The 19,803-nt window shown below is 37.7% G+C and overlaps 5 protein-coding genes across 5 annotated transcripts; 2 read left to right on the top strand and 3 right to left on the bottom strand.

The window, feature by feature from the left end:
- The first annotated feature begins 1,088 nt into the window (after positions 1-1,088).
- On the top strand, positions 1,089-1,950 carry LOC108816630 (small polypeptide DEVIL 14-like). Its single transcript, XM_056990390.1, has one exon. It carries the CDS (start codon positions 1,215-1,217, stop codon positions 1,350-1,352), a length of 138 nt encoding a protein of 45 aa, XP_056846370.1. The 5' UTR covers positions 1,089-1,214; the 3' UTR covers positions 1,353-1,950.
- A 471-nt stretch (positions 1,951-2,421) lies between these two features.
- LOC108814306 (protein WHAT'S THIS FACTOR 1 homolog, chloroplastic) lies at positions 2,422-3,902 on the top strand. The gene has a single exon (XM_018586846.2). The coding sequence runs from the start codon at positions 2,518-2,520 to the stop codon at positions 3,730-3,732; it is 1,215 nt and encodes a 404-aa protein (XP_018442348.2). The 5' UTR covers positions 2,422-2,517; the 3' UTR covers positions 3,733-3,902.
- Positions 3,903-4,542: 640 nt separating this feature from the next.
- Positions 4,543-5,589, bottom strand: LOC130497896 (uncharacterized). Its single transcript, XM_056991148.1, has one exon. The coding sequence runs from the start codon at positions 5,188-5,190 to the stop codon at positions 4,744-4,746; it is 447 nt and encodes a 148-aa protein (XP_056847128.1). The 5' UTR covers positions 5,191-5,589; the 3' UTR covers positions 4,543-4,743.
- A 5,116-nt stretch (positions 5,590-10,705) lies between these two features.
- LOC108818362 (2-methyl-6-phytyl-1,4-hydroquinone methyltransferase, chloroplastic) lies at positions 10,706-12,121 on the bottom strand. The gene is made up of 3 exons (XM_018591319.2): positions 11,456-12,121; positions 11,065-11,371; positions 10,706-10,987 (listed from the first exon to the last, which is right to left on the bottom strand). The coding sequence occupies exons 1-3, from the start codon at positions 12,013-12,015 to the stop codon at positions 10,829-10,831; spliced, it is 1,026 nt and encodes a 341-aa protein (XP_018446821.1). The 5' UTR covers positions 12,016-12,121; the 3' UTR covers positions 10,706-10,828.
- Positions 12,122-12,438: 317 nt separating this feature from the next.
- On the bottom strand, positions 12,439-18,839 carry LOC108817541 (protein transport protein SEC31 homolog B). The gene is made up of 22 exons (XM_018590259.2): positions 18,399-18,839; positions 18,165-18,219; positions 17,947-18,069; positions 17,769-17,865; positions 17,637-17,673; positions 17,446-17,551; positions 17,311-17,368; positions 17,012-17,109; positions 16,810-16,929; positions 16,472-16,514; positions 16,246-16,367; positions 16,038-16,165; positions 15,383-15,941; positions 15,171-15,263; positions 14,812-14,997; positions 14,518-14,731; positions 14,377-14,435; positions 14,100-14,264; positions 13,530-13,661; positions 13,163-13,439; positions 12,841-13,079; positions 12,439-12,749 (listed from the first exon to the last, which is right to left on the bottom strand). Exons 1-22 carry the CDS (start codon positions 18,713-18,715, stop codon positions 12,660-12,662), a joined length of 3,318 nt encoding a protein of 1,105 aa, XP_018445761.1. The 5' UTR covers positions 18,716-18,839; the 3' UTR covers positions 12,439-12,659.
- Between the last annotated feature and the right edge of the window lie 964 nt (positions 18,840-19,803).

Genomic DNA, 19,803 nt, shown 5'->3' with positions numbered 1-19,803 from the left:
ATTGGGTCATTTTCATATATTTTAAAACTGGTTCATATAATTTGTTTCTCATAATATAATTAACTTTCAATTTTTCTTAATAACATAAGTCCATTATTTTTAATATATTGTTATTCATGTTTACAAACACATTTTGTTTTTTTTTATATTGTTATCCATACAATTCCCAGGGATAATTAATTTAATTAATATAATGTTAACTTTCAGAAAAAGATGCCTAGGACAAAATTTGTTAATTATATGCTCAGTCCTGATTTTGTTTTGGTTACTATATTTTGCTTTAGATGTAGATGAACAGTACTTTATGGGTTTGTGTTAAATCGAAATACATCTTTAACTATTTGAACTTCACACCAGTTTATTCGGTTACTTTTGACTCATTTTGAATTAGGTATCAGTTTTTTTCTCATGATATACCAAAAAAAATCATTTCAACCAATATCAAAATACCGTTCAATTTCATATTGGATGAATTGAACACCCTTACACATACATTATATGACACACCTGATAATGAAACCATGATTTAAATCCTTCATTTAATACTCTTTCGTTCAATTGGAAAGCTTATATCAAAGGGGCATCAAACGAGTGATTTGGTGAGATGAACATTGTTGATACAAAACCCCTAAACAAAAATCCATAATTACTAATTAGTTCATGCTCTTAACTACCAAAACATATACTCTACTTGATTAATCATCGCCTTCCCACCTAACACAGCAAGACCCCACAAGCCACAGCTCCATCATTAAGTCTCATGTGTGCATGAACAGAAAATGTCTGTTCAAACAGTATCATCACCGCAATATCAAATCTCAAAACTGATAATAATATTCTCATTATAAAAAAAGAAGAACAATGCCTGATTCCTAAAAACAATCTGAACACTTAATCAATGATAGATACTCATCAAAAGATTTTAGTTCAAAAGCGAAACTAATGGTTAATGGACCACATGTACTTTTTATAAACATTGTAGGTCCACATAATTCAATTCAATAATGTACTCATATCCTATATATGTATAGGCATCATACACTATCGATCAACCAAATAGTTTCCATCGAGCTCCAGTCAGCAGCATATGTACTATATAAAGCAATCTAATCCCTCCAGCAGCCAAAAACCATCAGAACAAGAGTTTACATAGTTTTTTACTTTGATAAAAGATATAGTTTTTTCTTTACTTGGAAGCTTTGTCGGTAGGAAGAATGGAAACGACAGTTCTGTTGAGCACTAGTAGGAAGGTTAGGACATGGAAAAAGTGTTCGAAGCAGATGAAGGAGCAAAGGGCTCGTCTGTACATCATCTGGAAATGCGCCGTCTTTCTTCTCTCTTCCCATGATTGATCATCAATCTTGATCCCTTCTTGCTTATGTATTAGTTTAGTTCCGAGATAAGGGAAGATAATAGAGTTTACTTTTCTAATAGAGAGTGATTGCATATGGAAAAGCCAACTATGTATAATAATGTGAACTATATGTTCCGATCATGGTCGAAAAATCCGTTGTGTACTATACTAGGCCTGGGCATTTTACCCGGACCCGAAGATCCGACCCGAAACCGACCCAAAAAAACTCGGTCCGGGTAGGAACCGATCCGATCAAATTACTTTATCGGGTCCTGTTGTAGAGGACCCGCAGGTCTTGGACCCGACCCGACCCGAACCCGAAACCCGGCGGATACCCGAATTAATAATATAAATTAAATAAAATGAATCAATGGGGAGTCGAAGACGGGTTATTTGTCTACATAGCAAAGGGGTCAGCCACTAGGAGACAACCAACTATTGTTCTATCTCGCATAGTTTAGTATATATACACATTTTAATATAATAAAAACACAAATTTTAAATAAAATGTCAAATATTTTCGGATATATTAATATTTTCAGATTTTTTTTTTGTATTTTTAGGTATTTTTTAGGTTGAACCCGAACCGAACCCGACCCGAACCCGACCCGAAACCGAACCAATAAATTCTAGTTACCCGAATGGGTCCATCTATATAAGACCCTACCCGACCCGGATCCGGTACGACCCGAACCGACCCGGATCCGAAAATTTGAAATTACCCTATCGGGTCCTAAACTCCTAGACCCGAAAGACCCGGACCCGAAAGGACCCGGCCCGAACCCGACCCGACGACCCGAATGCCCAGGCCTATACTATACTATCTAAAGAAATGTTTGTTACTTTTGTACAAAGAGATGCTATAAGAACAAAAGTTCAGTTGCGTAGATAAGTTAAAAAAGATTTTCACAAGGTTAATTGTTAGTTATACTATGGATTTTGCTTTAGTTGGTGTCATATAGTATAACTTTTTGTTATATATGGCGCGTGGGGTTAAATTGATCTCTTCGCGCGTGGTGTTTCTAAGGTTCAGTTCAGGTGCTGTAGGGTTTATATACATTTCCACTCAGAAAAAAAAAAACAGAACCTGACGACGGCGATGAAGTAGAAAAAAAATAAAAATAAACCCTAGTTTATGAAGCTCTGCTGAGTTCCGATCAGTAATGGTTTTTAGAAACTTAACCGTTTCTTACGAACTCATCAAAAACCCGATACCGTTACTAAACCATCGCACGAGATGGATCTCGAGCTTGAAAGTGGTGTGGAAGAAGGACACGAGGCTAGACGAAGCCATCGAGCAGGACAAGCGTTACAACCTCTGCGCTCGCGTCACGAGAGAAGTCCTAAACGAGCCAGGCCAAGTCATCCCCTTAAGGTACCTCGAGAAGCGGCGCGAGAGGCTGCGCCTCGGTTTCAAAGCCATGAGCTTCGTCGAGATGAACCCTTCCCTCTTCGAGATCTACTACGACCGGATCAAACCGAAGTCGGAGCCGGTTCGATTCGTCCGCCCAACGCCTCGTCTCAGAGCTTTCCTCGACGAAGAAGAGAGGATCTATCGGGAGAACGAGGGGGTGATCGTCGCCAAGCTCTGCAAGTTGCTGATGATGGCGAAGGATAAGGTAATCAGCGCTGATAAATTGGTTCACGTGAAGAGAGATTTCGGTTTTCCAAATGATTTTTTGGTTAGATTGGTTAAGAAATACCCGAATTATTTCCGGTTAACCGGTTTAGTCGGAGAAGAAGGGAATAATAAGTCCTTTCTAGAGCTCGTCGATTGGAACCCTGATTTCGCTAAATCGGCGATTGAGTTGAGAGCGGAAGAAAAAACCGTTAGAACCGGTGTTCGCGTGCGTCCCAACTTCGATGTGAAACTGCCGTCTGGTTTTTTCTTAAGGAAGGAGATGAGAGAGTGGACTAGGGATTGGTTAGAGAGAGACTACATATCGCCTTACGAGGACGCGTCTCGTTTCGACCAGGCTTCTAAGGAGATGGAGAAACGAACCGTCGGTGTTTTTCACGAGCTGCTGTCTCTCTCGCTGCTGAAGAGAGTCCCCGTGCCTATACTGGGTAAGTTCTGCGATGAGTTTAGGTTCTCGAACGCGTTTGCGAGTGTTTTCACGAGGCATTCGGGTATATTCTACTTGTCGTTGAAAGGTGGGATCAAAACTGCGGTGCTGAGAGAAGCGTATAGAGAGGAGGTGTTGATTGATAGGGATCCTTTGCTGGCTGTTAAGGAGAAGTTTTCGAGGTTGTTGGAGGAAGGATGGCAAGAGAGGAAAGATAGATTGAAGTTGCAGAGGGAACAAGTTGAGAAAGATAGGGAGGTTTTGTTGGCAGGTGAAAAGCAGCAGGAACCAGAGGAGCGTCTTTGTGATTGATTAACTTGTAAACAGGCCTCTCACTGTAATGAGAGATATATGTATGTATGATCAATCATCCATCCTCTGATCTTGGTCTTTTCTCTAGATATAATGTCCCTGTCCTGGTTTGGTCATTATCTCTCTGGCTGCTCTTTTAAAATAAATAAAAATCATCATCCACTTGACTACATGGGATTGCAAGTCTGTCTGGTACCAAATGAGCTGGTCTGAGTGACCAAATGAACTGGTCTGCGTGACCAAATGACCAAATGACCACATGATGGTATTTTCACATCATCTTTTCAGATTTTAATCAAGATTCGCCTTGGTTATTAGAATCAATCAACACTCAGTTGCAGCACTAGTTTAAGTATCAAATTCTTGTCACACTTTTGAGGTTGCAGCTACATAAAGTTAAAAAAAGAAAATTAATTAAAATGGCTGTGGAATTTTTAATAGGTCTCGCCAAAATGAAACACCTACATTTTTTTTTTGAACACTAAATGAAACACCTGGATATAGTTTTTTTTTAATTTCATTATCAAAGTTCTTTGTCACGCTTTTGAAGTTGTAGCTACAAATAGTTTTGTGACTAAAATGGTTGTGGAATTTGGAACAGGTCTTTTCAGAATAAGACATCCCCACTCTACAAGCAACCTAAACAAACACACGCAAATCAAATGAAATAATCAGATGAACCTATAAACTCTCTGCAACCAACTCTTCTCTTCCTAATTTTTCCTGCATTCAGCTTGAGTATATAATGATGACCCACCAAAGATATCTTCTCTTCACACATACACACTCTCTCCATGGAAACTCTTTTTCTTGTAGCTGTTCTACTTCTGGCTCTCTCCTCTTCCTCCTTCACACGAGGCCAGAGAATCATACAGATTCCACCACCACGTCCGTTATGCGCCTCTCAATACGCCCTGGCTAACTACGCATGCTCACGTCTCCCAATGAACACTGTCCCACTTCCTTCCCCCATTGCCCCACCTCCTCCTCCCATCTTTCCCCCTCCTCCTCCTAACCATGACCACGACCATGATCATGATGACCACGACCATGATCATGATGACCACGACCATGACGACGATGACCATGATCACGACCATGATCATGACCATGATCACGACCATGATGATGATGATGACGACGATCACGATCATGATGACGACGATCACGATCATGATCACAACCATGACCACGATCATGATGACCACGATGACCATGACCACGACCATGATCACGACCATGATCACGGTGATCATGACCACGATCATGATGATGATCACGACCACCACAACAATAACGACAACAGCCATAACCACCGTCGCCGCCGCCGTCACCATCACCACCACCATCGTCATCACCGACACAGAGAAGAGACGTTTGCTCAACAAGAGTGCTGCAAGTGGTTGAAGCAAATGGATAACGAGTGCGTGTGCGACCTTCTGGTTCGGCTTCCGCCATTGCTAGCCAAACCTGCTCACAACTATACAGTCTTCGTGGATGAGTCGTGCATCGTCACTTACACCTGCGGAGGCAGACTCATGAGCTGATACTATTTCCTTTCTAAACTAGTTATATTGTCCCATGCCTTGTTCTCCTTCAAAAGCCCCTTTCGTTTATCTGTCTTTTCTTACCCTTCAGTAGTATAATTGTTGTACGTTTCACACTCGACCAACCAAAAAGTCAAATTAAACCCAAAAAGAAAAAAACAAACAGTAATACGGATTATATTTGCCTGAGCTTTGTTTCTTCCGTTGGATATGAGCCTAGGTCCATAGGTCATTGACATTGTTGTAAGCCAACTAGTAGATTTCAATTTTCTAAATTTATTTCAGGCCCGTGGATTGTATTTACATCTATGAATAATAATAATAATCTAACTGATAAATTTGCTTTGAAATTGTCTATTGAATCATTTCACATTAGACTACAAATAAAAAGAGGAGTTTTCAATACAGCCTAAGATCAACAATGTTCCTTGTAACAGCTAACGGACAAGACATCCGGATGGAACGTCTATCTGATTGGTAATCAATCGGAACCTAACTTTGGGAAGAAGAAGGGTTAGTGTTTGAGCAGCTTACACTGGAGTTAGAGTCTGTGAGTCTTCCACTTAGATCTTATCAAATTATAATAAGAGCAATTCAATAAAAGATGATATGTCTCCTCATCATGCTTCTTCTTATACAAATACAAATTTTTGTTCAAACGATCAACGTTCACGGGCAGAAAATCATATCTCCAACATCATATGATCACATCATGAACCAATCACGTGTGGTTATATTTCCGATAGATAGTAAACTGTTTTTTTTTTAACTCTGAATAATTATGCTATTACAAACTATGAGAATGTTACAGACGATTTTACAGCCGACAATTCTACTCGTCACTGACTGCATCACCTCACCTGAACCACTCTATCGTATCCATGCCTGACGATACTCCTTGCGCCATGCTGCAGAACCTCTTGTAAGCTTTCTCTCCCTTAATTCGCATAATTTCGTCTTCACTGAGACTCGAAACCCAGACTTCCTGGTGTAGAAGCATTAATGAACCCTTAGTCAAACCACTGGATCAAGTGGGCTTCCACAGATAGTAAATTGTTTAGTGGGGGCATTATGTTTTTTAAATATGCAAACAAAATATAAAAGTAAAAGAAATATAAATGTGATTAAAACCATCTTCGACAGTATATTATAGAAATATTTTAAATAAATTGATAGTATCTAATAGCTTTTTGAACTTCACCATAGTATTGTGTGAGTATGCCGTATAAAATGACTTTTAAATTGTGTTGTATTTTTTTTTTAATTTATCTTCCTTATATAGTTTAATTTACTTTTGTTTGAATTTCTTAGATAGTTTACAATTGTGGAGTTTAAAACTTAATAAAGTAATTATTTTTTAAAAAAAATTTACAATATAATTTAATAACTAAATGTGGTAAAGTTAATGATAAATAATATTTTAGTTATTGTATAAAAATCAAACCTTATCTCTAAACTGAAAAATACATTTAAAGCTAATATTCGAATAGACAAGAGTGGTTCTTAGGAAAATCTAATTTAATTATCTAGAATATTTTCAGTTTGTAGGTATATAGAAAATGACTTTTATGGCTTTTTCATCAAAATATTTGGTGAAAACAACACATCAAACGCGGTGGGAGGAGTGAGCTACTCACAGTCTATAGGCTAGTATTTACAAAACCAAACAGCATCATGATTTGCATGTGCATGTCCTCCATAGGTATAGATAGTGGCTGTGTTCAATTCCCAATATGTATTAAACTGAGGAATCCTTTAAAATTACCTTGAGAACTGCACTAAAATTGTGTAGTGGACTGATCAAAAATACTTAGATGATTTTTTTAAGAATATATGAAATAAGAAATGTTATTATTTTAAGCATTGAAATCTTTCAAAATTTGTTAAAAAACATGTTCAACTTTGTTGGAAGTCTTATTTTTTACGTCTCATTTGAAATCACCGAGTTGTGTGAAGATTTATGTCGTGTGTGTGGTGGTGGTACTCGGATGAGGTCTCGAGTTGTTTATCGATGAAATTCTCTGGGGTTGGTTGGAGATCAGGTAGAAGCCTTGAAGTTGGCTTGGGTTCCTTTGGGCGTGCTCTGGTTTTTGGTGGTTGCCGGTGGTCGTCAATTCAGTTTCTCCGGCGAATCTAACACGTGTTTCCTTCTTTCCTTTAGAGTTAACATGTGTCCGAGCATAGTCACCTCTTCTGTCCTTTTCAGTTGGACTTTCTGTGAGATTTCGTTTTTAAATGTTTGTTGTTGTATCTATAGATTATAGTTTGGGCTTTGTAAAACTTTCTTAATATAAATAAAATAGATGGCAAAAAAAAGTTTCATTTGCATGCATCCAACAGTAGCATAAAATGGTTCATGAAAATGAAAAAAAGAAAACATGTTCTCATTGTTTAAAATAAAAATATTAGTTTATTATGATCTCAAAAATATATAATAAGATTAAAGATTAATACTTGATAACAAATCGTTGCGTTAAAGCTAAAATTATCAATACAATATAAACTCTATAAACAAATACTAGATAAATTCATAATTTTTTTCGGTTTGAAGTTGAACCGATTTAATATATAACACAAATCGATATAATAATAAAATAATACGTTTTTAGAACCTATGTAAATATATGGTCCATTAAAATTATAAACTAATAATATATATGTCTATACATTTTATATATGTACAAATAAATGAATATATTGTTGTTTTATCTTTACGATTGCATTATCTTTATATTTCCTTAACTTAATATATTTTATTAAGATTTACTAAAAATTACATCTAAAATCACATTTAAACTCTATAAGATAGGGAAAATCGCATAAAAAACCTTCAAAGTGTCACTTACTAGCACTTTAAACCTTGAAGGTTTTTCACTAACACTTTTAACCCTCAAAGTGACATTTGTATCATAAAAAACCTCAAACGCAAAAATTTGACTTGTTCAGCAGGTAATTTTTCAAAAGTAATTATTTAATTAATAAAATAAAATAAATAAATGAATAATAAATTTGAAAAATAAATAAAAATCGAAAATTTTAATAAAATTCATAAAATGAAAACATAAATCAAAAATTAAATTATAATTTTAGAAAAATAAATAAATATTTTAAAATTAAGTAATTTTCTAAATTTTAATAAAACAAAAATAATTAAAATTTAATAATAAATAAGATTAAATTTAAATAGAGAAGAACTGAATAAAAAGTTCACAATTTTTTTAAAAATAGAAAATTAAAAATATATTTTTTAATTATAAGATTTTTTTTCAAAAAATATATCGTATCATCGTGGACTATAACAATTTCTAATATATCACTAGTGACGATGATGGTTTCTCACATAACCATTAACAATGACGATAATTGTCATATCTCCAATGATAATTTCCAATATCATCATTGAAAAAAATATTTATGAAAATATATTATTTAATTAATAAAATAAATAAAAATCAGAAAATTAAAAAAAAATCGTAAGATTTAATTAAAAAATCATAAGTTAAATAAAAATCAGAAACCATCATCGTCACTAGTGATATATTTGAAATTGTTATTGTCCACGATGATATGATATATTTTTTGAAAAAAAATCTTATAATTAAAAAAATATATTTTGAATTTTCTATTTTTAAAAAATTATGAACTTTTTATACAGTTCTTCTCTATTTAAATTTAATCTTATTTACTATAAAATTTTAGTTATTTTTATTTTATTAAAAAATTATTTATTTTCTAAAATTTAATTTAATTTTTATTTTTGTGAATTTTATTAAAATTTCGATTTTATTTATTTTTTGAATTTTTTTTATTTTTATTTATTTATTTATTTATTTATTTATTTATTTTATTAATTAAATAATTATATTTAAAAATTACCTGCTGAACAGGTCAACTTTTTGATTTGAAGGTTTTTTATGATACAAATGTCACTTTGAAGGTTAAAAGTGTTAGTGAAAAAACTTCAGGGTTTAAAGTGCTAGTAAGTGACACTCTGAGGGTTTTTTATGCGATTTTCCCCTATAAGATATGTTTTATATACACCAAATAACATAATAGAAAAGCCACTTGCTGAATCTCTCCGTAATAAGTCTTCTGTCTCTTTTCCTTAAGTTCTAGAATTGGCTGGGAACGATATTACTGTAAAGTCCACTGGGAAATTGGCGGATTGCATCGCCTCAAAACAGTCTCTTTCGAAGGTGAATTTATCTGAGGATGAACTCAGAGACGAAGGGCCTATCTTAATCGCAAAGGCGCTTGAAGAAGGTCATGAACAGTCTGAAGTTGACATGAGCACCAACATGATGAGAAGAGCTGGGGCAAGGGCCTTGGCACAAACTGTTTTGAAGAAACGTACTTTCGAGCTTCTGAACATTAATTGTAACTTTATATCTGAGGAAGGTATGGACGAGGTAAATGAATTGTTTAAGGATTCACAGGACAAGCTTGGTCCTCTGAACGATAATGATCCTGAAGGAGAGGATTTTGAAGATGAAGAAGGGAAGGAGAAGAAGACAATGAACTGGAAGCAAAGCTAGGAGGTCTAAAAATCAAGCAAGAGGAGAACATGACGTGATGCTCTTGTTGCTATGTAGGTAGGGTTCAGTAAAGGTACGTCAGCTTCCAAAGCAGTACACATCAAACTATATGGTCTTCAGCGGAAACCTTGTAACTTGTAAGCACTTTGGGATCGTAAAAGGTCCCTATCTCTTATATCTTCCTCTTTGTGATTGTTGTTGCTTGGAAATCTCCACCTACCAAATCCAAATGAATCTCTTTCATATGAACACCTCTGTCCGTCAGCAGTCAAACCCCGCTGTTTACTTTTGCACGTCTTTGTATTTGCATGGTTCTTATGAAAATAATGATTCGTTTTTTGTGGGATACTTACTCTTAGCGCAAACATAGGAGAGTGGTTAGTACAAAAACCTAAATATGCGGTCTTTTGGTTACAAGGAGTAAAACTAAACATGGAGCTTCGTCAACGAGTCCAGAAGAAACGGTCAATAGATGAGTATACTAGAATATGTAGGGCGTGGCTCTAATCCCAATTCATCATAAAAGCCTTATTTTTTTATGGTGCATTCACTGTATCTCCCATATTCAACCAAACATTACTTGAGAAACTGTACCTAATTTCAAAGAGAAGTTAAACTGTGGAAAGCCAAACGTTTTAACAGGGAAAACTGAACAAAACAAGATTGGCGTCTCCCCTATATTCAACCAAACATTACAAAGACAACTACTGTACCTAATTTCAAGGCAAAACTTCAAGTCATACTTAGTTAGCTTGGTCTTCAAAAAAAAAAAAACTTAGTTACCTTTACGTGTAAGTTACTACCCAAAGCTCATTATACTCATAATTGTTTGGGAACCCATGTTTGCAGAAACAACAATATCGAACAAGTAGCATAGAATTGAGATCAACATGGTGGAATATAGAGTTGATAGATATATTTTGAAAAGGGTTCATTATAGTCACAGAGGACCAAAAAAAAGTGTGTCTAACATAGGAGGAGTGTATTACACAAATCATACATAAGGTTCTTTGATCAGATGGGTTGGTCTTTGGGAACAATTTGATCCTTGATCCACATGTAGATCGGGATTAACACAAACCAGGCAGCCGCTAGGGTACCCAAGAGGAAGCGTCCCAAGAAGGAGAAAGGATTGTTTACAGGCTTCTCTACGTCCTCTTCCTTTGGTCCAAGCTGCAGCATTTCAAGATAATGGATGGTCAAAGAAAGAAGAACTAGAGAGAGAGAAGAAGAAAGGGTCAAAAACAAACCTGGAGAGGAGAGTCACCAGAGGCAGGTTTGACACCGGTGACAGAGCATCCCATGATAAGACCGTGCCTGCGAACACCACGGTACCACTTGGGGCCAATCCTCTTAAGCTGAACGTCCTTGAAACCAGCTTTGGTGAACCACTCAATGTACTCTTCCTCCTTGGGGAAAAGCATCCAGACATCTGCAAAGAAGCGAGAAAGCCAGAAGGTTGGGTGGACAGGGCCAATTAGACATGCTTTCCCACCGATCTTGAGAACTCTGTAGGCTTCCCTTATTCCCCTCTGCGGGTCAGGCCAGTACTCAATGCTGTGTCCAAAAACAAACCCAATCACACTCTGATCCACAATTTGCAAAAATAATAATTGACTTTCTTTTTTTTATTTATTTTACCTTCCAGCAGAGACGTATCTGTCGGCATAATCAGTACGAAAAGGGAGATCCTCTGCATCTCCTTCCACGATCGTGCACTCCTTCAACGGCTCCTTCTGTTTCGCCTTGGCCAGCTGATGTGGCGACTGGTCGAGAATCGTCACGTTCTTAGCTTTCACCGTCTTGACGATGCCCAGCGTGGTGAAACCAGTCCCGCCTCCGACGTCGACTACGCGCAGGTTAGGATTGTTCAGATCCGCCGGCTCGAGAGCGTCGTCCCTCATATCCTCCGTCCAGTGGCCGGGATTGATGATGTGGTCGTACACGATGGACAGGAACCTGTAGAACCAGTAGGCCTCCTTCTTGTGCTGAATGAACCTGGGCTGCGCAGATGGCCTTGGCGCCGACACGCTGCTGCTGCTGCTGCTGCATCTGGTTGCCACTGAGGGTCTCCGCGTCGTGGCGGCGGCTGTGTTTGGGACCAAGCTCAGCGGAGGAATTGATCTCGCTTGGAGTTTGGAACCGGTGAAACCTAATCCCTTGGGGAAGGTGATGGCACCGTTAAGCATGAAAGAAGCCATTGATGACGTAAGCCTACAATGCTTATCAGATCGGGTAGTTGGTAACAACGAAGCGCCTTATCACCAGTGAACACAAGCACTGGCTGAGAGTGATGACTAGCAGCCACATACCTCTATATTTTATTTATTGATGTAATCACAATATCGTAACCTTGATGTATGCTGGGCTTATTTTGGGCTTTAATAACGTCTCGATTATAAAAGTGACGTTAAAGAGTATGAAACGTTAATATATCTCGACCACAAGCCGCTTCCTCTCTTTACTAATCTTTTTCAGTATATAACACGTGTTCGCCAGTACTACTTTTTTTACTTGTTGCTCAAAAAAAAAAGCTACTTTTTACTTCATGCCAAACTGTCTCTAATATGAAAAAGAGGTGACATAAATAACAGAACAACAAATTAAAGAAATAAAGAAAAGAGTAACAAAACAAAACTCGTCCGGTGAGGTAAACATCAAAAACATGAGAATGTCAAACAATCAGATCTCTATCTTATCTAAAGAAAGTTGGGGTATTTGATGCAAAAGAAAAAAAAGATTGTAGCAGCAACAGCGTTTAAAAAGATAACATATCAAGAAAGTAAAAAAAAAAGGAGTCTCTCCTGTGGATTTATAAACTTGCTCAACCCAGAAAGTTCACAAATCATCGCACATTTTGCCTGGTCTTGATCATCCGCTTTAATGCCGACAGCCAGAAGTTGCACTCATCCCAATCGCTGTTCGTCAGAAGTACCTGTTCCGAGTCAACAACACCAACACTTATTCTTCTTTGTTTCTTTCTTCTGTCACTAAATAGGGAAGGAACCAGAGATTCACTAGCTTACCTGTATCTGAAGGGCCGTACTGAAGTCATGGTTGTCCAGAGCTTGGCAGAGCTGTCCGAGTTTTTCTGCGGCACTCTTGGCCATTTCTCCGCTGTTAAGTCTCACAAACAAAGCCCCTAATTTTTTTGAGTTGTCTTCTATCTCACGCTTCTTAGGAGGATTTGCACGTGCACCTCCCACTGCTTCCGATGTCTCATTGAAAAGCCTTGTCAACGTTGCTATCAAAGGTTTCTGGTGCGCTGGATCAGAGTTTACAACAGGTGGTCGTTTAAAAGTCGGAAACAAAACAGACAAATGGTGCTAGTGTCACACTGCACAATACCTGGGACGTTGGAAGTATCTGCAGTCTGAACAGTTGGTGGCGGAGCTGCAGGCGCAGGTGCTGGCTGCTGTGTTGGAGGACTTGGTGGTTGCACAGAACCTGTTCCAGATCTTGGAGCAACTCCTGGAGTTGACATAGGCGTAAATCCTATGGGTCCAGCTCCTGGAGCAACGACTTGGGGCATCATGGGATTAGAATATTGCCCAGCTTGTGAAGGGCCAGAAGGTACATATGAACCAGGGCCAGGGGGAACAGGGTATGCATTGTTAGATGGTCCCTGATGTGACATACATATACCTGTTAGCTTAGTTAAACTAAAAAGTGCGTGAAACATCAAACACAATGAGTTAAAAAAAAATTCACATACGGTGAATGAATGGGAACCAATGGTTGGCTGCTGATACTGGTTTGCATTCTTCAGTGCAGGGAGAGTTGAAGGAACAAAAGTAGATCTCATGGAGGGCTGAGCATTGCTTGCAGGAGCCGGAGGATAAGATGGCTGCATATACACACAATAGTCAACAAACTGACCCAAGAAACCTATACATAACAAACAGGATACTTGCCCACAAAAATCTCTTTTTTCACGAGTACAGAACTGAACTGAAGGAAAGACATTCATTTTTCCGACATGACTATTATTAGAGGCGGTCATGTTCGTGTTTAAGTATATTCTTTTTGTTAAAGAGCGAGATACCTATAATCCATCCCAATACTAAGACAAACCACAGAAAATACAAGACCATGCATTTGAACACCACATAGATATCCAAATGTCGTACTATTTTAAAAAATTGAGCAACGCCCTACTCGAAATCATAACGGAAAATCTCCTAATCTAAACATCTGAAAACTGCCAGATAAGGATGATAACTGATGCATGGTGGTAACAAAGAATGAGTAAAACGAAATGCAACAAAGCCAAAACTTCAGAAACCTGCGGTGCTGGCTGAACTTGGTGAGGCATAAACATGGTTGCTTGCTGCATAGGTGGATTTACAGCTGTGGGGGCATATCCTCCACCATAAGAATTAGTGTATGGTTGTTGATACTGATTATCATATGGGTTACTTAGAACATTTGGTTGCGCCTGAGTTGGCTCCTAAACCACAGAAGAATAAAAAGATAAGTACGTTGTCCGTAAAAACTAAATGGATTCCAGAAAGCTCCAAGCTCTAATCTAAAGATAGATTCAGACTAAAAATGAAAGAGACCTGGTGATATGGCATGGTGCTTTGAAGCTGAGTGTTGCCTGAAGCTACAGTGCTAGTCTCTGCAGATGCAATATGAAATGATACGCTAATTTAATCATTGCAGTCCTCTTAAAAATAACCACAACACTATTGCGTACGCACCAGGTTCTGCAGAAAGAGAAATGCGATCACGTAATATAGAGAGTTCAGGTGACAAGCCACCAGAATCCAGAACTTTTAAGTACTTCATTGCCGTTGAAAGAAGCCCTTGGCTGGCCAATATCTCCGCATAACTCTCAAAGAGTTTACACAGAGATGCACTGAACGTTTTGTTGCCAGTTGCTAAAGCAAGGACAAGAGTCTTCTCCATAAGATCCTATTAGAAGAAAAGAGCAAAAGAATAAGAACAAAGAAGCCAACTTAATTTATGCGCAAGATATAAAAAGTGATACACACCTGAAGAAGCTCTGCATAAGATCTTCCATCACGCTCGTTCGCAAGGCTTCTCGACCAAATTTCTACTGTTCTGTCAACATTGCCTGCGCAAATGTAGCACAGAACTGCAGCCAAAGTGTTACCAGCAGCCATCAACTTTGAGGCAAGGACATCACACAGGCTGGTCCACTGTTCTCCTTGTGCAAACTATTTGCGAATGCATATAGGAAAAGGATAAATACAAAGCAGCTTTATTGTGACCAGAATAACGTCGCAGTTGCATTCATCATGTCACACTGACGAGTTGTTTATTGTTTGAAGAGCAAGAGTAATAGGAGAATATATTTTGATCAAGAAAAGCAAGAGTTTGAGAAACTTACAGTACATAGGAGAGCAAGGGTTTCTTTCCAGTACTTGTGTGACCTTGTATGGACAAGGCTGGTGAGATCGTTGTTCACCATTGCAGAAACAACCTGAAAGCAGATTAGCATACAGTAGTTTAGATGCTTGTCGATCATAAACAGGGATGTAGATGGCACTTGCCTACATATAAAGTTAGAAAGCATATATATATATATATATATATATATACCTTCATGAAAGGTGCACTACTCATCTTCAAATATTTCTCACGAGTACTCTCCCATAACGATGTACCACCAACATGAGCAATAACTAAAGCATCAGCCATCTTATTTGCAGATATACACTGATCCACCGCTTCCTTGTAATCTCCAACAACCAAAGCACGTTGGATGGCATCATCAAATACACGGTCAAAACTTTCATCTTCTTCTTCTGGCATTTCTTGAGTTTCTTCTTCTTTGGCAGTAAAACCTGTGTCAGGAGGCATAAACTCTGTGGCAGAGGTAGATACGGGTGTATCCGGTTTAGAAAAGTTGTCAAAGAAGTCTTCTCCATTGTCCATAGCAAATGCAGCTGCCTCGTTACTTTCCTCAGGCTCCCGTGCATGCACTGCAGTATCCTCTAATTCAGTGCCATTAAGATCTGAAGAGAGCCCATTTACAGCATGATCCATTTCTACAGAAGGTAAAGTAAAGCCAAGATGGCTGATCAACTTTGTCCTTGTAGTTCCTTCCTCATCAAACATCATTTTCAGCAAGCCCCATGTCTCTTTCTCTTCTTTGGATCTGCCAAATCAGTGAATTGAAACAGAGCAAAGTTCAGTTGTCGGATGAGTTTGTCAAAGGAGAATATGAACATTTTTAATCACAAAGATGGCATACTCAGTCTCTTCAGATTTCTTCTCACACAAATCCCTTAGAGAAGTCTTATCTCCATTTTCTATGGCGGCTTCAAATTCAGAAGTACGACTCACTAAACTCTGTTCTGTTACCAGGCTGTGCAAAAAAACCTGAACATGACATTTAGTGAAGTAAGAATTGACGAACAAAAGGAGTATAATAGAAGACAATAGCATTCCTATAAGCTAACCTCAGACGGAATGCATGAGGCACCCTTCGGAGGGGCCTTTGCCTGAAACGATACTAGTTTTCCCCCAAATCCAAAAGATGCACCAACCGGACGCTTATACCATTTCGGTGCTCTTAAATTAGCTGTACAAAGAGGATTATATGAAGTGAGGTTGGTTCTAGGGCTATCCAATCCTCTTACAAGTAATGAAGGTAAACAAATTGTTCAGAATGGGTAATGACATTACCAGTACCAAAAGTATTCTCATCAGCACCATAGCGACTGCAACCCTGCACCAAAGGTTGAACTCATATTTTAAAAATTATTCTAGGTGGAGAGTGGGAGATCGAGAGTCCAAAAAGTCTTCCTATTAAGGTAATTCTCAAACGGTAGGTGCATAAGATTTAACCATTAAAATATTTGATCACCGGTAAAGCAACGAATTGGAAACCGAAATCTAAATTAATATTGGGAACGAAAACAGTCAATAAGTGTGACTTCACAGGTTCATATTATAGTATAGTCTCATACATTAATTTTCACCTAGAACAGAACAATTTCAAATACATTAAACTACCAAGATACCTCGATGTTGTAGATGCCAAGTTTCCCATCAAATGAAGATGCTGATATAACTCCAGGTATCTTTGGGTACCAATGAACATCAAAGTTCCAATTGTTGCCAGCAGGTAGCTCAGCCACAATCTGACATAGTTGGATCAAATTCAGTAAATGAAGATTCACTAACTAATGAGCGGATGAAAGCTAGCAAATATGTATCTCCTACCTCTCCTGTATTAGTGTCCCAACAAATAGTACGGTTGTCCTTAGCACAGGTAAGAACATATGAGCTATCACTTGGACACCACTCCATTGCAATCACACCTGCGAGATAAGAAGTCAGACCAATACAATTCACAAAAATGGTAAATACTAGAAAGAAATAATGAAGACAGCAGGACTATGAGATTATAGCACCACAAAATGACTGATCTACAAGGCATTTCACTTATCAGCAATAGAAAATGATACCGAGATAAAGAGAATCACTGGAAAAGGCATTTTAATGAAATGATTTGAAAATACCTTTTTGGTGTCCGGTAAACTCGCGCACAGGTGACATTGTATTCCTCATATCCCAGAGCTGATAGTGGATACCTTAGGTTACTAAACGAACCAAATTTGAACAAAACGAGGCAAGACATTAAATGATTCTTTTACCTTCAGAGTAGGTGAACTGTCGTCATCTGATGCAACCATTATCTGAGTAGCAATGTCAGGGTTCCATTGCAAAACAGAGCACCGGCGTCTAACGGAATCTGCAAAGCTGTTGATGGATAATAGGCAGATCAAGCTTTCTATAGCAAGAACAGACCGCCTCATTAATATAACTTAAAGAAGTGTATACTTACTTAATTAAAGGCTTCTGCTTCCTCAAGTCCCATATTACTGGGAAAAAAAAACACAGATGAGCAGGAGCAGAATTAGAGTTGGCAGAAAAGAACCACAGATCAAGCAGATAGAGAAAGGGTGTAAAATCTCACCAGTAGTTCCATTGTATGAGGTAGATGCTAAGATCTGTTGAACTTTTCTATTCCACGATATAAAAGAGATTTCACCTTGAGTGGAAGAACCACTTCCCTGCATAAGACACTCAGTTTAAGATAGCTCTAGGATTCAACTTAAAAGACTGAAGATTAAATTATTATTGGTTTGGCTAACCTTGAGAAGGGGAAAATGAGTAGGCTCAGAAGGCTTAGCAAGATCCCAAATGCAAATTTCACCATCATCAGCTCCAGAGGCAAGTAGATTTGGGGTGATAGCATTAAACTCAAGACCACGAACCTAATAAGAAAGTAGCACAATGAGGCTGAGAGTTAAAAATCAAAACAAAAACAAAAAAAAAACAAGAGAAGAATCATCAATTATGGAGCACTCACCGCGCCTTTGTGAACTGAAAGATGTCCAACGAGTGCATTTACACCGGACTGTGGACTGAAAAATAAAACGAGACACGAAAACTCAATACCAATAAAACAAACTATACATATGGTTCGTCTCGGCTCGGCCACTTCGCGGTGGTGCATTCAAATTTTCAATTACGATCGGTTATGAGATCGAAACAAACAAATCCAAATGACGATGAATAATCAATTTGAAAAACGGGGAAGCACCTGGTTAGAGAAAGCGGATTCCACAGATCTATGTTCCCATCGCCAAGGCCGCCGGCAATAAGACCGAGGGAGAACTCATCGGATCCAGATCCGTTTCTTCCCCACGCGAGCCTGTGGAATCGCTCCGAGCAGGGGATTTCCCCAACCAAAGGCAAATCGCGATCGTCTGACTGGAAATCGAGCTTGAAGATCTCGAGACTTGCCGAAGAGCTGAATGACAGATCCACGGCTCCCGCCATGGTTCCTGCCGCCATGTAAGGAGCGTCGGGAGCTAGCGCGACGGAGGCGGATCTGTCCACCCCCTTGATGCAAGCCATAATTGAAGGAGAAAGGGGAAATCAAATGGGATCGGCTGATCGGGATTAGGGTGTGAACTTGTAATGTAAATTCGGATCTGAAGAGAAAGGAGTTACCATTAAGGATGAAACGAAACGAACAAAAAAAATAAAGAATCTATCCGAGCTCCTCGTGAGGGGTGAAACTGTATTCTCACATGATTCAGGGCAATTTCGGAACTTCGTCTGAGGTTCTCCGAGCCATTGCGACCATGACACGTCGCCTAAGCTTTTTAGGCCTAAGGCCCATCTTATTTAGGTCTATAGTTTTGTATCCCAATGGGCTGTCATGTGCTAAATTCCTAACGGGTAGCCAAAATTTCTTAAAATTATTATTTCATGTTTTTTTTCTAGCAACTATTATTTCTATGATTATGGTAGTTTACTGTAGATTTTAATGCTTGGATTTTCGATCTTTGTAGATTTTCAACTCGCACGTACATGTAATTTACTGTAGACTAAGATAAAAGATGCATCTTTCAAATGGTGAATTTATATAAAAACTATTTAAGAAATATTGTATGAAAAACTAATTTATATTTTGATCGTACTAATATTAATATTTTTGGCCCTTAAACAATTTTTTGAACTTTTTTGGTTAGTTACATAATTTGTTTATTGATGATCTGATCATATTTTTAAAAATATTTTAGGTCAAAAAATCACTTATCGCATAAAAATCTAATGGTTAGGCCGAAGAATCTCATGTCTACTATTTGGTTACAATGAAACTATGTCAGCTCGGTTTTATATCATGATTTAGCAATTTAAAATTTAGTTATGGTTATAAGAAATTTACGTTCACGTGCCAATCCTATATATCTTCAATATTTTTCTTTTTATATGTGTTTTTTTCATTTTGGTTATTGCTCAATATAAATATTGATTTTGGAGTTTATTCTCATTTTGTTCTTTTATTTTGGCATGAGATTTAGAAATGTTTAAGATTTAAAATTATTAAAAAGATACATACTTAGGTTAAGATCTGCGTCTTGTGCGGAATAAATATTTTATATTTGTTATTTATTTAATGTTTTTATGTATATTATAAAATACTAAAATAATAATTA

Source organism: Raphanus sativus, chromosome 7 (assembly GCF_000801105.2).
Source record: "Raphanus sativus cultivar WK10039 chromosome 7, ASM80110v3, whole genome shotgun sequence".
NCBI lineage: Eukaryota > Viridiplantae > Streptophyta > Magnoliopsida > Brassicales > Brassicaceae > Raphanus > Raphanus sativus.
Note: the sequence above shows the minus strand (reverse complement) of the source record. Positions and strands in the feature narration are given on the sequence as shown.

Coding starts and splice junctions, on each gene's coding strand:
- LOC108816630 (XM_056990390.1), top strand. CDS start 1,215: ATGGAAACGACAGTTCTGTTGAGCACTAGTAGGAAGGTTAGGACATGG.
- LOC108814306 (XM_018586846.2), top strand. CDS start 2,518: ATGGTTTTTAGAAACTTAACCGTTTCTTACGAACTCATCAAAAACCCG.
- LOC130497896 (XM_056991148.1), bottom strand. CDS start 5,190: ATGGCGGAAGCCGAACCAGAAGGTCGCACACGCACTCGTTATCCATTT.
- LOC108818362 (XM_018591319.2), bottom strand. CDS start 12,015: ATGGCTTCTTTCATGCTTAACGGTGCCATCACCTTCCCCAAGGGATTA. Junction 11,372..11,455: donor AGATACGTCTCTGCTGGAAG/GTAAAATAAATA, acceptor TTTTGGACACAG/CATTGAGTACTGGCCTGACC. Junction 10,988..11,064: donor CTGGTGACTCTCCTCTCCAG/GTTTGTTTTTGA, acceptor GAAATGCTGCAG/CTTGGACCAAAGGAAGAGGA.
- LOC108817541 (XM_018590259.2), bottom strand. CDS start 18,715: ATGGCTTGCATCAAGGGGGTGGACAGATCCGCCTCCGTCGCGCTAGCT. Junction 14,732..14,811: donor CTTATGCAGAGCTTCTTCAG/GTGTGTATCACT, acceptor TTCTTCTAATAG/GATCTTATGGAGAAGACTCT. Junction 12,750..12,840: donor GTACGGCCCTTCAGATACAG/GTAAGCTAGTGA, acceptor GACTCGGAACAG/GTACTTCTGACGAACAGCGA.